The 16,905-nt window shown below is 40.3% G+C and overlaps 1 protein-coding gene across 3 annotated transcripts in view; it reads left to right on the forward strand.

Moving 5' to 3' along the window:
- LOC143782813 (uncharacterized) overlaps nt 1–16,905 on the forward strand; it is a 634,917-nt gene that overhangs the window by 245,235 nt on the left and 372,777 nt on the right. For all 3 annotated transcript variants that reach the window (XM_077270687.1, XM_077270690.1, XM_077270689.1), the window contains exons 16-18: nt 8,445–8,612; nt 11,003–11,170; nt 15,011–15,142. In XM_077270687.1, coding sequence (XP_077126802.1) covers nt 8,445–8,612; nt 11,003–11,170; nt 15,011–15,142 — 468 coding nt within the window. The remainder of the gene's footprint in view (nt 1–8,444; nt 8,613–11,002; nt 11,171–15,010; nt 15,143–16,905) is intronic.

Consider the following 16,905-nt stretch of genomic DNA (forward strand, 5'->3'; position numbering starts at 1 on the left):
TTTTAATCCAGGCTTAATACACAATTATTTTTTAATAATCGCAGCCTTAGAACTGCAGCTGTGAGCTCACTCGCTCTACCAGCTGACTGGAGTAAGCCGTTTTATGTTGCTAATATTGCTGGCCTTGTCAGGAGCCGAGAGTTATTTTCCTCAGGTGTGTTTGAGTAAGACTCCTAATTTCATTACTTTTAAAGGCAGTGTGAAAATAAAACATGTCATCTCCCTAGATATTGCAGTGTTTGGTCAAATTGAAACGTTGTGTGATTACTTCCTACGTTCTCTCACCACTTTATAATGGCACATAGTTGATCAAACACCACTGAGCCTCCATTCTATACACAAGACATAGCTGGTCTTTGTAACAGCAGAGTCATAAGTATTAACACCACTGTGAGCCTGCTTGCAACATGTGCTCCATGGCAATAGTCTGTTTTCTAGGGAACATGCTGCATAGCTACTACACTGGTCAACGCAATTTTTCTGGCAAAAGGTGTTAAAACATATTTTAAGTCAGTTTTTGCTGCTGATTACGAATATGAATTCCGTTTTTGTCTATCACATCAGGATTTCGAGATTTTCAAATTTTGATGAAAATTACTCCTATCTAATGTTTTATGATAAAAACACATGATTTTCGATACTACATTGTATATTTTTAATCAAGGAATAACAAAGATTACAAAGTCTATATGCAGCAAATCAAATATACTTACAGAATTAAATTACAAAATATAAAAACACATATATGTGGCACACAGATGAATGACAAATGGCAGTTATTTGAACTTTCTTTTCTTGGCTGATCTCTGATGTACAGCTTCTGGGTTGTCTCTCATCAAGCTCCAGCAATAGTCAGCCATCATATGTGAGTCCCACCGGCCTTGATACCGTTCTTCCATTGTTTTAGTGTCCTGATGAAAACGCTCCCCTTGTTCCTCGCTCACATCCCCAAGGTTCTCTAGAAAAAAGTCCAAATGGCTGTGTAAATAGTGAATCTTGATACTCATTCTACATCCAAGATTTTGCCGACTCATTAGTAGCTCTTCCACAATCTCTTCATAGTTGTCTGCTTTCTTATTCCCTAGAAAATTCTGCACCACATTACAAAATGCATTCCAAGCTCTTTCTTCTGTCTCATTCATTGATGTGATAAAATTTGGGTCTCTCATAAGTGTTCTTATTTGAGGTCCATCAAATATTCCAGCCTTTTTCTTCTCTTCACTAAGACCAGGAAAAGTTGAACATATATACCCGTATTTTTCGGACTATAGGACGCACCGGACTATAAGGCGCACCCAGGTTTTAGAGGTGGAAAATAGGGAAAAAAAATATTTGAAGCAAAAAAATGTGGTAAAATATTTAATAACATAAATAACATACTATTATATGTGGTGTTATTATATATAATAGTATTATTATGTTGGAAGCTGCGGGACCAGTGTGGTGGCTGTGAAGTACTATATGAAGATGCTGGAGGGTGATTATAAGAATGGGGGCACAGGGCTTATATTAAAAGCACCACTCCAGCACTGCAAAATAACACTGGAGTGCTGCTTTAAAATCCCATGGGAGAACTATAACTCCCAGCATGTCCTGCAGATCGTATGACATGCTGGGAGTTATAGTTCACCACAGGAGTGGCAGAGTGCTTTATTGTGTATTGTAAAGACTAACCTCTTAATTGTGGCAGCCTGCCAGCCATTGTGGTGAGGTAAAAGCATCCCATGACTGCACACAGAGCCCTCCCTCTTGTTTCCTCTCCACAGCACAGGTTATGAGGAAGCTGCAGATTCTAGTGGGGAGCCTGAAGGACCTGTGATGATGTCAAGAAGAGGGAGGGCTCTGAGCTGCCATGTGATGCTCCAGCCCACCCACTTCTGACATGATCACAGGTCCTGTCTGTGCACACCACTCGGCGTCCAAGCATGGCAGGCAGGTACGCAGCGATCTCCTCTCTCCTCTGGCCCCTGCTGCTGCCTCCTCCCCAGGACACACAAATCTCCCTAGCTGCTGCAGGAGTCAGCAGCTGAGGAAGCCATGTGTGTCGCTGCTTAAGTGCAGCATACATTTGCTGCTCCCGGCTCACCGCTCAGCTGATCGGTGGGCGGGGAGCAGCTAATAAATATTCACTGCACTTAATCAGCGGGACCATGTGCTTTCCCCAGCAGCTGATTCCGGGCAGCGGGGACATCCTGAAGTGGGATAACAGTGCGATCCCACTCACTGCTGCCCCCCTCCCCACATGCTATATCCGTACTATAAGACGCACCCACACTTTCCTCCCAAATTTGGAGGAAAAAAAGTGTGTCTTATAGTCAGAAAAATACGGTAGTTAAAGCATTCTCCACTGTGATTGAGAGCTTTGATGAACTGCTTCATCAATCCAAGTTTTATGTGTAAAGGAGGAAAGACAATGTTCTTCCTATCCACTAGAGGATCATGGATGACATTCTTATCGCCAGATGCCAGACTCTGTCGTTGAGGCCATCCAGTTTTCACCCAATGCTCTGCTGTAGCTCTACTGTCCCAGTAGCACAGAAAACAAGGGTGTTATCATAACAAATAGGAATTATGCATGTTCGAAGAAAACAAAGATATTCTCACATTTATTGGGAGACTAAGTGAAAACTAAATTTACCTTAATGAACCGTATAAACCGGCACTTTTCATACACTACTTATATTTATCATGGAATTCTTGAAAATGGGCTATATACTGTTATATGAAAAAAGTTTGGGCACCCCTATTAATCTTAAGCTTAATGTTTTATAAAAATTGTTTTTTTTTTTGCAACAGCTATTTCAGTTTCATATATCTAATAACTGTTGGACACAGTAATGTTTCTGCCTTGAAATTAGGTTTATTGTACTAACAGAAAATCTGCAATCTGCAGTCAAACAAAATTTGACAGGTGCATAAGTATGGGCACCCTTATCATTTTCTTGTTTTAAATACTCCTACCTACTTTTTACTGACTTACTAAAGCACTTTTTTTGGTTTTGTAACCTCATTGAGCTTTGAACTTCATAGCCAGGTGTATGCAATCATGAGAAAAGCTACTTAAAGTGGCCACTTGCAAGTTGTTCTCCTGTTTGAATCTCCTCTGAAGAGTGGCATCATGGGCTCCTCAAAACAACTGTAAAATGATCTGAAAACAAAGATTATTCAACATGGTTGTTCAGGGGAAGGATACAAAAAGCTGTCTAAGAGATTTAACCTGTCAATTTCCACTGTGAGGAACATAGTAAGGAAATGGAAGAACACAGGTACAGTTCTTGTTAAGGCCAGAAGTGGCAGGCCAAGAAAAACATCAGAAAGGCAGAGAAGAAGAATGGTGAGATCAGTCAAGGACAATCCTCAGACCACCTCCAGAGAGCTGCAGCATCAACTTGCTGCAGATGGTGTCACTGTGCATCGGTCAACTATATAACGCACTTTGCACAAGGAGAAGCTGTATGGGAGAGTGATGCAAAAGAAGCCGTTTCTGCAAGCACGCCACAAACAGAGTCGGCTGAGGTATGCAAAAGCACATTTGGAGAAGCCAATTTCTTTTTGGAAGAAGGTCCTGTGGACTGATGAAACCAAGATTGAGTTGTTTGGTCATACAAAAAGGCATTATGCACGGCGGCCAAAAAACACAGCATTCCAAGAAAAACACTTGCTACCCACAGTAAAATTTGGTGGAGGTTCCATCATGCTTTGGGGCTGTGTGGCCAATGCCGGCACCTGGAATCTTGTTAAAGTTGAGGGACGCATGGATTCCTCTCAGTATCAGCAGATTCTTGCCAATAATGTTCATGAATCAGTGACAAAGTTGAAGTTACGCAGGGTATGGATCTTTCAGCAAGACAATGATCCAAAACACCGCTCAAAATCTACTCAGGCATTCATGCAGAGGAACAATTACACTGTTCTGGAATGGCCATACCAGTCCCCAGACCTGAATATCATTGAACATCTGTGGGATCATTTGAAGAGGGCTGTCCATGCTCGGCGACCATCAAACTTAACTGAACTGGAATTGTTTTGTAAAGAGGAATGGTCAAAAATACCTTCATCCAGGATCCAGGAACTCACTAAAAGCTACAGGAAGCGACTAGAGGCTGTTATTTTTGCAAAAGGAGGATCTACTAAATATTAATGTCACTTTTCTGGTGAGGTGCCCATACTTATGCACCTGGCAAATTTTGTTTGAATGCAGATTGCACATTTTCTGTTAGTACAATAAACCTCATTTCAAGGCAGAAACATTACTGTGTCCAACAGTTATTAGATATATGAAACTGAAATAGCTGTTGCAAAAAAAAAACAATTTTTATAAAACATTAAGCTTAAGTTTAATAGGGGTGCCCAAACTTTTTCATATAACTGTACCTGTAGCGCAAAAAAGTGATGTGATATAGAAATTATAAGATCAGATTTGAATTCAGCACCCTCAAATTAGTCTAAAACTGTTCTTATAGTCCATGCCAGACATTTTTTTTGTAGACCAGTGCTATACAAGGAGTTTTCACATTTAGTTCTTGGAAGCCATTGAGAAATATCATATGGTTATGTCAGAAACTGGTCACAGAATGAAGAGGATGCTGGGCTTTGTAATTCACCCCAAACATGTTCAGAAATATTATTTTTTCATTTGTTAAAGTAGTTTTAACTGGATTAGAAAAAGAGATGGTTATTCCCCAAATAACAATGATGTGTTTTAATAAGGCACACATATTAATTTGTTCTAATGTAAATCATTTTTAAACTGCCTCATTTGTACATATTTCTCCCTCTCCCCACAGCCAAGGATGCTACTTCAGGCTTTATATCTCCTCTAGTTGCCAATGGAACCATCCAGGTGTTGTTCTAGTGCCCTTGGTCCATCTTGCACAGTGCATCTTTCTCCGCTTGATTCCTGCCAGCAAAGCTCTGCTCCGGGATATGTCTGGAATTGAACTGCTACCAGGAATCAGTGGAGCCTCTGTGCTGATAACTAAGAGGAGGGATATACTGCAGGATAAGCTGTATAAATGGGGGCTGAGAAGAATGATGTACTGCAGGATTGGGCTCTATAAAGAAGGGTAAATTGAGAACATACTGCAGAATAGGACAGTGTATAGAGGGACTGAGAGGTTCTGAACTGTCTGTTGCCTGCTGTAGACTCCAAATTCTGCTCTGTTGATGCATGTGAGAGAAGATAATCCTCTGTCATATGCATCAGCAGAGCAGCATTTGCAGTTTTACATTACTGATCTTTCAGCAGCAGGCAACAAACACAACCCCACACTGCCTAGTAATTACAGTGGCCTGTAAAAGTTTGGACACAGCTGGTCAAAATAACTGTTATCCTGAACAGTTAAGCATGTTGAAGATAAAATGATCTCTAAAAGGCTTAAAGTTTAGGATGACACATTTCCTTTGTATTTAGACAAAATATATATAGGTTTGGGCACCCTTGTAGATTTGTGTGCTCAGATGCCTTTGACCAAGGTTTCAGATATTAATTAGCCTGTTAGGGTTATGGCTTGTTCAATAACATCATTAGTAAAAGCCAGTTGATTCAAATTTCTTAGCTTTATAAAAACCAGCCTCTTCTAACCTTGTGCCAAAAAAACAGCAGCCATGGGTTCTTCTAAGCAGATGCCTAGCACTCTGAAAATTGTAGATGCCCACAAAGCAGGAGAAGGTTATAAGAAGATAGCAAAGCGTTTTCAAGTTGCCCTTTCCTCACTTTGAAATGTAATTAAGAAATTGCAGTTAAGAGGAACAGTGGAGGTCAAGATAAGGTCTGGAAGACCAAGCAAAATTTCAGTCAAAGGTAAAGGGGAGAATGGATTCAATGAAATTTCAACAAATTCTTGATGCAAACCTAACACCATCTGTAAAAAAAAAAAAAAAGCTGAAGTTGAAAAGAGGATGGCTTCTACAAACGGATAATGATCTTAAACACACATCAAAATCCACAATAGACTACCTCAAAAGGCGCAAGCTGAAGGTTTTACAATAGCCCTCACAGTCCCCTGATCTGAACATCATTGAAAATCTGTGGCTAGATCTCAAAATAGCAATGCATTCAAGACGACCCAGGAATCTCACAGATCTGAAAGAATTTTCCAAGGAAGAATGCAGGGATATCCCTCAAACAAGAATTGAAAATCTCTTGGCTGGCTACAAAAAGCATATACAAGTTATAATACTTTCAGTAGGCATGCTATTAAATACTAACCATGAAGAGTGCCCACACTTTTGCATCTGCCCATTTTCCTTTTTGTAATTTTTAAAATGTAAAAGATGAAAATATACATTTTTCCCCCCTAAAATACAAAGGAAATGTGTCATCTTTAACTTTAGGCCTTTTAGAGATAATTTCTTCTTTAACTTGTTAACTGTTCACAATAACAGTAATTTTGACCAGGGGTGCCCAAACTTTTACCTGCCACTGTATAACCTTCATTGCGAAGAAGTGCAGGAGAGTTGAGCTCTGCTTTAAACCAGTTAAATGGAACCTGTCACCAGAAAAAAAGTTATTAACCTGTAGATATGGGGTCAATCTGAAAGTTAATAGCGTTATAATCCTGCCTGCCACCCGCACTTAGCCAAACAAAGAGGGGAGACAGTTAACTTTTTTCCCCCTGCAGTGTTCTGTTTTCAGTCACGGAGGCGGCACCAGCACTGGTTCAGTCACCCAGATCTGCACGCTGTTACAGCCCCGTGGTTGAAACCAGAATGTTGCGGGGGCGAATAACATTAATTTTCTCCCCACAGAGCCTGAGTAAGTGCTGGCGCTGGGCAGGTTAATAAAGCTATTAACCTGCATATTAACCACATATATGCAGGTAAATAGTGTTTTTCTGGTAACAAGTTCCCTTTAACAATGACCTAAAGCCACACATCAGCCATATTTATGTAGATTTAGGGAAGATAATATCAGTCAGGCAAGGTACTGTACAGGGGCATAGAGTGCACAGAGGCTTAAGGTGAATTCTACCCTTAGATTAGCTTTGTGATAACTCAGACATGTGGATAGTCAGGAGCACCAAGGAGAAGGGGGTAGGGGTCTGCAGCACTGAGGAGAAGCAAGTGCTGCTGATAAATGTAGTTTTAGCAAATAAGAATAGGACTGTTTACTCAGCTATGGGAAGATGTATGGGACACGGGGCAGATGGAGATGAAAAAACACACAGGTTCATGAAAGAAATGTTATCTTATGCTCAGTCTGTATATTAACATTAAGTATATATTTACTGTGCTTTGTAAGAAAAATAGTGTAATTTTGTGAATAATCCTTTAAATGATTGTTTGAATTAGACAAATAATATTGTAGCTATTGTTGCTTAGTTTAAAGCATAATCTTCATGATTCTGCAGTCTGTATGGAAATCCTGCAGAAAAATGAAAGGATTTATATCCCATGGGACAGTTCCATTCTCAGAGATGGTCAACTGAAGCCACTTCCCTTATCCAAAAGGGAAGATTCAGTACTGTTTTGTCCCCGTGCACCCAGGACACAGCAATGAGGCTTCTGCTGCACCTATTTGTATTACAGTCAATCACAAAGTGAGGAGGAGTAAAGGGACATGGCTGAGACCAAGAGACATAAGCCTGATACTTGGGAATTAAAGGGAACCTGTCACCCCCAAAATCGAAGGTGAGCTAAGCCCACCGGCATCAGGGGCTTATCTACAGCATTCTGTAATAATGTAGATAAGCCCCCAATGTATCCTGAAAGATGAGAAAAAGAGGTTATATTATACTCACCCAGGGGCGGTCCCGCTGCGGTCCGGTCTGATGGGCGTCGCGGTCCGGTCCGGGGCCTCCTATCTTCATAGGATGAAGTCCTCTTCTTGTCTTCACGCTGCGGCTATGAAGATAGGAGGCCCCGGACCAGGACCTCGACCCCTCTTGGACCGGACCACAGCGGGACCGCCCCTGGGTGAGTATAATCTAACCTCTTTTTCTCATCTTTCAGGATACATCGGGGGCTTATCTACAGCATTACAGAATGCTGTAGATAAGCCCCTGATGCCGGTGGGCTTAGCTCATCTTCGATTTTGGGGGTGACAGGTTCCCTTTAATGGTGGGTCAAAGCTCAAGACTTTATTCCGATATTATGTCTTCTATGTGATTTTCAATTTACTTATAAATCATAGCATTCCAGATATGACAGTCCAAAATCTTTTAGCACCTCACTATTGAAAAAGGCATTTCCGCCAATTACTTAACATTTGCCATTGAAATAAAGAAATAAGTTGATTTGACACTTTTTTTTTTTTTTTTCATTTTTTTGCTGCATGTTTTGTTGTTCTTTTTCCACTATAATTAAGAGTGAATCCAAATTAGAGGTAGTATTCTGGTAGTTAAAAAAAGCTTTTCAGCTATATAATCTGTCTCTATGATGCCCACGTTTTGTCTTGTCTTCACCTGTATTTATTAAAAAAAACATTCCATTATATTTTTTAGATTAAAGAACAAGAAAATCGACTGATAAAATTGGAGGATGAAATTCACCATTTACAGGAGATAAGTAGTTCTTCTCAAAGTGATCTACTTCAAACCCAAGCACAGATGAAAATCCTCCTCCTGAATCTTTCTACAGGAGAGAAACAGATTAAATATTACACTACACAGGTATTTTTTCCATCTGGTATTACATGTGGTAGTGTATTAGAATGCCCAGTCTGCCCCATAGATCTTCCATTCTGATTCCTTATCATGGGATAAAGAGAGGCAGATGACAATTAAAGGTCTAGTCTACTTATAATTAATACATGCCACAGATACTTTACAGGTCAACATTTTCCCAGGTTAATGGTTTGCTCCCACTGGCGAGAGAATCGGATGCTGCATGTAAATGACCCTCAGCTTAAAAGTCTGCTGTGAGCGTGATCAGATTCTCTTGTATGCGAGAAACAGATCACAGGTGCGGAGAAAATAGAGAACTTAATTTCTCCATCTTCTCCATTGTGTGAGTGAACGTATATCGGACTACACTGGGATGATATCCGAGTGTAGTCTGATGTTTTGCACGCACCCCTCAACTTATATGGGTGCATGTCAACTTATGGGTGCATGTCAAACTAATGCAAGTCTGCACTGCTCCATAGGTATGACTTCGGAGCTAATGCTATCTGATGAAACATTGTCCGGGTTACACACTGGCTACTCGCCAGTGTGATCGAACCCTTAGATCTCGCTCACACGAGCGTACTGATCGGACAAGTACAATCCAATAGAAAATTGGATGGCACTCAGACCCATTTTATTCAATATTTTTTCTCAGCTGTCTTCTGCATGCTGAGATTTCACTCCGAAATCAGTACAGTGCAAGAAAGAAATCTCATGCTATATGGACCATCAGTGGCATCTGATTTTTAGCTATACATTACAACTCTGTAGCATAGGAAACTGTAAATGGCCCTGTACAAGATTAATAGCTGCTAAATAAAAAAAAACGGCTTGCATACCGACAGCATGCAGATGACAAGTGAGAAAATAAAAATCGTCCCACTCTCCTGGATGAGGATGGGACTGATTGTTTTTTTTTTTTAATACGCAAATGTGAGTGCACCCTTACAATGTTTTTGCATTTTCTTTAACCTGGGAAGTGCTTTTATCCATGCTCAGATAAAACATCCTTCACTTGGTGTTTCAGTGGCTGGTTCCTTTCTGGTATTTGTACAGCCCTCCTTTTGTGGTAACACTTTGTCTTATGTGACAGCTACTGCATTCACGTATGAAAAAGAAACCCGTCATCCGCAATAAAATCTGCACCAAAGTTCTTATAATTTAATGCAAAATTTTTCCCAAAATTGGTTCTGATGTGTTTTTTTTTTCTGTAGAAATCATGAACCTAGCCCAAAGCATTTGCCTTTTATATGTAGAATATTTTTCCCACCTTCATAAACATTCATTATTCTTCTTCATGAGATGATTCCCATAGACCAATATATTGCTTTCGGAGGTCATTTCGATCACCGGGGCAGGTCACTTAATGTAATTCACATTAAAAAGCTGTCCTTTTCAGGTTTGCAATTTTAAGGTTTTCATTGTTCCTTTCATCTTGGAAGCATCTCATTTGCAAAAATAAAAATGCCAAGGTCCAAGCAATAGACAGGCAAGTACGAGGGGTCATCCTAGACCAATCTAGATGTAAAAAAAAGATGGCAAATATAACTAAAGGCTAAATGTTTCTTTATTTGATAGTGAGAGTTTTATTATATCCCAGATATTTAACATTTCTAAACTAAATCTATGGGGAACAAGGGAACAATGACATATTCAGGTGACAGAATAATCCTTCATATTGTAGCAGATTGTGTTTTGGACGGAATTTTATTATAATTCAGAGTGAAATATCTCGGTGGAAATTATTATGTATATAACGCGGAGAAGGAATATGAACACCATTTTCCTAAAAGTAATCTGTGTCCCAGCTTTATTAAATCCCCCCCTTGTTGTAGGCGCATTGAGCAGTAGGTAAAATTGGTATTGCAATCTGAATTGTTCACATAAGTAATTTAACAGAGTATCGGAGCTTGTACAGTAATAAGGCTTGTTTTAATCCTCTGGTTGTGGCTCCTGACACCATGGAACTGCACATTGCTTCTGTTTGCCCCTGTGGGGAGGTTAGATGACTGGAGGATTACAAAACCCGTGCCTTTTATTATTTGTACAGGCTCTATTCTCTGATAAAAGGAATGAAGAAAAATTGCATTCACACATTTGGCGAGGAACTCCTTACAACTGTATCTTCACACGCAGGTCAGGCATTGGCTGCTACTTTGTGTGTGCCCCCGTCATCAGAATAGGAAAACTTAAGAGAATTGTTTAAAGATCTCGATCATAGTTAAAACGCAGCTCTGGGCTGTAAAAAGGGCTCAAAGTAGCTAGCGCTTGCTTTTGCTTTCTACCGCAATCATATGGTGATCTTTAAATAATCTCCTAAATGCTATAAAGAAAAAAAAAAAAAAAGGTTTCTTAAAAGGTCTTCATCAAACTGCACATTTTTTATGTTCAAGGCTGAATTTTATGAGGAAATGATCGCGAAACTGCAAGAAGATTTGGAACAGTCAAAGAGACACTGCAGAAAATGTTCAAAAAGTCTGGAGTCTGCTGAGCAGAACATTTGTGATTTAAGACGGGAAATAACTTTATTACAATCAAATCACAAACAGACAGTCGAACAGGTAACACTGCTGTATTCTATCGAATTTTGTTTTCATGTTACAATGCCAGACATCATTTTTGTTCAGTAGGTTTTATTTTTGTCTTTGGTTTAGGTAGGTGAACAATAAAAGATGCATATTGCTCTTCTACACCTGTGATTTCCAAGTTTGCTCCTTCGCTTAGCAGTCCAACACTATTCTATTCTATTTTGTTTGTCGTCTACTGACACGTTAAAGTGGGTGTCCACTACTGGACAACCCCTTCTTGACCAAGTTAAATAAAAAACATTCATACATTAAGAACCAGCCCCCTTCCAATGTGGTCGTTGTGTTTCCCGGTGATTCCATCTGATTACTGTTCCATCTGATGGAAGTGAGAAGACTACAGCCAACCAATCCTCACATCAATTGCGGGAAACACAGTACCAAAATGGTGTCAGTCTTGAAGGTATATGTGTTTTTTACTTCTTCTGGGGCACATTAGCATTCAACAAGAGGTTGTCCAGCAGTGGACAATCCCTTTTAAGCTTGAGTGCATAGATAAAAATCATAATTGCATATAATAAAGTAGTTGACACTACCGTCATGTCGACATCAGCTGAGATTCGGACAGCCCTATTCTCTGGATTGTAGCATGTGGCTAATGGTGCACAGTATCAAAGTTTAGCAAACAAGCACAATCTTCATCAAAAGAATAGGTAGATACAGCACTCACCAGCCAGATCTTAAGGCACTCACCAACCTAATCTTATGATACCCACCATCTGGATGTTACGGCACTTAGCAAATGAACCTTACGGCACTCACCAGCTGGATCTTACTACACTCACCATCTGGATCTTATTACACTCACCAGTTGGATCTTACTGCAGTCACCAGAATGGATCTTATGGTACTCACCAACTTGATCTTATGGTACCCACCAGTTGAATCTTATGGCACTCACCAGTTGGATCTTGCTGCACTCACCAACTGGATCTTACTGCAGTCACAAGCTGGATCTTACTGCACTCACCAGCTGGATCTTGCTGCACTCACCAGCTGGATATTGCTGCACTCACCAGCGGGATCTTGCTGCACTCACCAGCTGGATCTTGCTGCTCTCACCAGCTGGATTTTACGGCACTCACCAGCTGGATTTTATGGCACTCACCAGCTGGATTTTACGGCACTCACCAGCTGGGTTTTACGGCACTCACCAGCTGGATCTTAAGGTAGTAAGAGATACCCTTATTTGATGTACAGTTTGTACAGAATCAGATGAAAGCTGAGGACATTTCACGCATTCTTACCGTGAGAAAACACTGATTGCATGAAAGAGCCAAAGGCTCGTTGTCAGTATTGCCCACAGGGGAATAGAAGAATCCCCTCGTGGGCCCCCTGTGCATGAGTGGGCCGTCCTATATGAGCACTATTTAGTACAATACACTGTGTTCGCTATGTACAGAGAAAACCAGGATCTCCTCATTCTTTTAATTAACTACCCATTTTATTATTATAGAAATGTGTTACCGAGAGTAATGTAATACTTGCATATTGGCTGTCTGCTATTTCCTTTCACCTGCTTCTATACTGAATAAAATGAGTATACTATTAATCCAGCTGGTGACTGCCACATTTAACAGTTTTTTATGTTGAAAAAACAGTAATGGCTGCTTCATGTCTGCTTCTTATAAGTGCAGGTGGAATACTGGAGCATGCGGACTTCCACACTCACCCTGAGCATTTCTGTATATAGATTTCTCAATTCTAGATTCAGTATGTATTTAATTTTCATGAAATCATTCAACTTATCTGATTCCCACGTTATTTATCCAAGATAACCCACCTCACCCCTCCCACAAACTTGTCTCATCTCTATGGAATCCTAGACTTTACTTTAAGAGCTTTAGGCTGTGTGCACACGTTGCATTTTTATGGCGTTTTTCAGTGCAGATTTGTCACAAAACCTAAAGGGATGCCCGCAAAGTGAATGAGATTCCTGAAGTCTAATGCACACATTGTTTATTTGTGACTTGTAGACTGGTCCAAATTTATACAGTACAGACCAAAAGTTTGCACACACCATCTCACCTTCAAAGATTTTTCTGTATTTTCTTGACTATGAAAATTGTACATGATTGTACAAAATCACGCTGAAGGCATCAAAACTATGAATTAACACATGTGAAATTATATACTTAACAAAAAAAGTGTGAAACAACTGAAAATATGTCTTATATTCTAGGTTGTTCAAAGTAGCCACCTTTTGCTTTGATGACTGCTTTGCACACTCTTGGCATTCTCTTGATGAGCTTTAAGAGGTAGTCACCTAGAATGGTCTTCCAACAATCTTGAAGGAGTTCCCAGAGATGCTTAGCACTTGTTGGCCCTTTTGCCTTCACTCTGCCGTCCTGCTCACCCCAAACCATCTCGATTGGGTTCAGGTCTGGTGACTGTGGAGGCCAGGTCATCCGGCGTAGCACCCCATCACTCTCCTTCTTGGTCAATTAGCCCTTACACAGTCTGGAGGTGTGTTTGGGGTCATTGTCCTGTTGAAAAATAAATGATGGTCCAACTAAACGCCAACCAGATGGAATTTAATCTTTAAATGAGAAGGTGTGTCCAAACTTTTGGTCTGTACTGTATGCAGCATGTCAATTCTTTCAGCGTCTTTGCAGCAGATTTCACATATATTAGTGAGTGCGGAAAAATCTGTACAAAAATCGCTGCAAAAACATGCATTTTTGTCGCTGCATTATTCCTGCTAAGAGATGCAGAAATGCTGCAGAAATTTCTGCACCGATTATTTAATTTGTGCATGAACTCTTACAGGACAGCAGAGCGAAATTCAGGACTTCCCTGACGCTCCATAGTGTAGATGCTCAAGGACACCACAAGCCTGTATATTGCAGATGTTCTAGCCTGGAAGCAATTCAGGATTACACCTTGAAAAAGTATTGACACCATTGAGTATTATGACCTCTTTAACCATTCTCCATGTCTCTCTCTCTCTCTCTCTCTCTCATTCATATATATATATATATATATATATATATATATATATATATATATATATATATATATATATTTTTTTTTTTTTATTTTTTTTTGCTTTTAAATTCACGCATATACAGTTAAAACATAACCATAACCGGTTTGAAGACACCTGTGAAAGAGAGGACAGAAGCAGTGACAGCTGAAAAGGTGGAGACCCAACCTATTTCTGCTTGTTTGTAGGGGACATTAATGCAATAAATTGATGCAGAATGGAAACCTACTAGTGATGAGCAAGTATACTCGTTACTCGGGTTTTCCCGAGCATGCTCGGGTGGTCTCCCGAGTATTTCGGCATGCTCGGAGATTTAGTTTTCGTCGCCACAGCTGCATGACTTGCGGCTGCTAGACAGGCTGAATACATGTGGGAATTCCCTAACAATCAGGCAACCCCCACATGTATTCAGGCTGTCTAGCAGTTGCAAATCATGCAGCTGCGGCGACGAAAGCTAAATCTCCGAGCATGCCAAAATACTCGGATACCAGCTGAGCATGCTCGGAGAAACCCGAGTAACGAGTACACTCGATCATCACTAAAACCTACATCTTCCACCATCAAAAGATGGAAATCTTTTGGGAATTGGTTAAACAAATGTACTTGAGGCAAAGTTCCCCATGTGTCTTTTTTGAGTCAAATAGACAAACGTTTTGACAAAAAAAATAAATAAATCACATTTTGTAAGCATTCACCGTTGACTTATTAGATGTTGGAACAGGACAGTAGCTGAGTGGTTGCATCAAACTGTTATGAAGAAGCAGTAGTACCGAAAATATATTTTTGCTTTTGTGGGATATCTGATTAATAGTATTTCACTTTGTTTCTAGCTGAATGTGAAGGCAAAAGAAAACTTTGTTCTCTGTGTTGAGCTTGACAGGCTGAAAGAAGAGCTTTCTGAATTCAAGCAAGAATCCAAAATCGAATTGTTGAAACTTCAACATAAAAGTACCGGAGAGGAGGTAACGCTGCCATAGACAAATGTTTACAATCATTGTATCAAAGTTACTAAAATTAAAAACACTTATTTTTTTCCTTTTGAAACAAGTGAATGTTTCAGACGAGATGGTTAGGAACTCTTCCATCTGTTATCTAATTAGGAGATACAAAGGTCGCAGAAAATTTGGGGAGCTTGCTTGAATATTTCTCTTGACTGAAACTATTAAGATTAAATTTCTCTCCCGTGGCTTCAAAGATTTATTGTTCCCTTCTCGAGTTACCACTCTTGGTCTTGAAGGGGTTAAGTAACACAAGATGTTCTAGGGGGCAAGAGTGTTTCATCATTACCTTTCGAGCTGATACTGGAACCTTAATGACTCGTAATTATAACTTTTTCGTAAAGTCGAGACACTTTGCTTTTAACTCCTGACCTCCAGTGATTTTAGACCGTGCAGTGTTTTCATGACTTAATAAGCAGCGGTTTTGGGCCTCAGAGAATCGTAATACTGTAATGGGACACAGAGCAGCACTTTTAATTGTATGAAAAATGAGAACTGACTTGCCGTCATTTCTAAAATGTACCTTTTGCACGTACTTGTCACAACTAACAAAAAGCTTGCTAGTATTAATCGAGCTGAGGTCCTGTATTTTTGGGATACGTTTTTTTGTATTTCTTACTTTCATTATAGAAACTAAAATGTTATTGTTATTTGTAAGATAAGTCCAAAAACTTAATGTGTTTTTCAAGCTGTTTGCTATTGTTAAAATACATATGTTATTCAATGCCCTGAACTTATGTTCGTGTTAATACAAGTGCTTATAAAATATGAGCCTCTTCTATATAACTTGACTCGCTCTTGCATCTGGATGTTAAAGTATAGAGTAAAGGAAAAGCGGGGAGCAATGGATCTGTTAGGAACATAATGGCCACTTGTCAGCTAATCTCAAAACTGCTTTGTAGGCAATCCTGGGAACAGTCCGTGTCATTGGAGATCCATACGTTAGCTACTTGTATAAAGCTTAAAGGGAACCTGTCACCAGGTTTGGCCAATATGAGATGCGGCCATCACCTTTCAGGGCTGATATGCAGCATTCTATAATGCTGTATATAAGCCCCCAACCCAACCTATAAGTGAAAAAAAATGAACTTTTATTATACTCACTGGCGGATGCAGTCTGGTCCGACGGGTGTCGCTTTTCTTGGTCTGGTGCCTCTCATCTTCTTACAACCGCTGTCCTGTTTGCTTCGTGTGGATGACGCGTCCCTGCATCATCCACACAGTCTGCTCGGCATCACGCTCCTGCTCAGGTATACTTATCTGCCCTGTTTAGGGCAGAGCAAAATCCTGCAGTGCGCAGGCGTTGGGCCTTTCTGACCTTTCCCGACACCTGCGCACTGCAGTACATTGATCTGTCCTCAACAGGGAAGAGAAGTACGCCTGTGCAGGAGTGTGATGCCGAGCAGACTGGATGATGCAGGGACGCGTCATCCACACAAAGCAAGCAGGAGGACAGCGATCGTAAGAAGATGGGAGGAGCCGGACCAAGAAGAGCAACACCCGGTGGACCGGTCCGCCCCACAATTGAGTATAGTAAAAGTTATTTTCTTGTCTTACAGGTTGGGTTGGGGCCTTACTGTATTTTTCGGATTATAATAGGCACTTTTATGATCCCCAAAATTAGGGGGGTAATGGGGGTGAGTCTTATAAACCGAACACTGTTGTTACCGTTGCTGCGGGCCCAGAGATGGGGTTGTTGCGGTGGTGGTGTGGCGGTCCTGCTTTGT

This window comes from Ranitomeya variabilis, chromosome 6, assembly GCF_051348905.1.
Source record: "Ranitomeya variabilis isolate aRanVar5 chromosome 6, aRanVar5.hap1, whole genome shotgun sequence".
NCBI lineage: Eukaryota > Metazoa > Chordata > Amphibia > Anura > Dendrobatidae > Ranitomeya > Ranitomeya variabilis.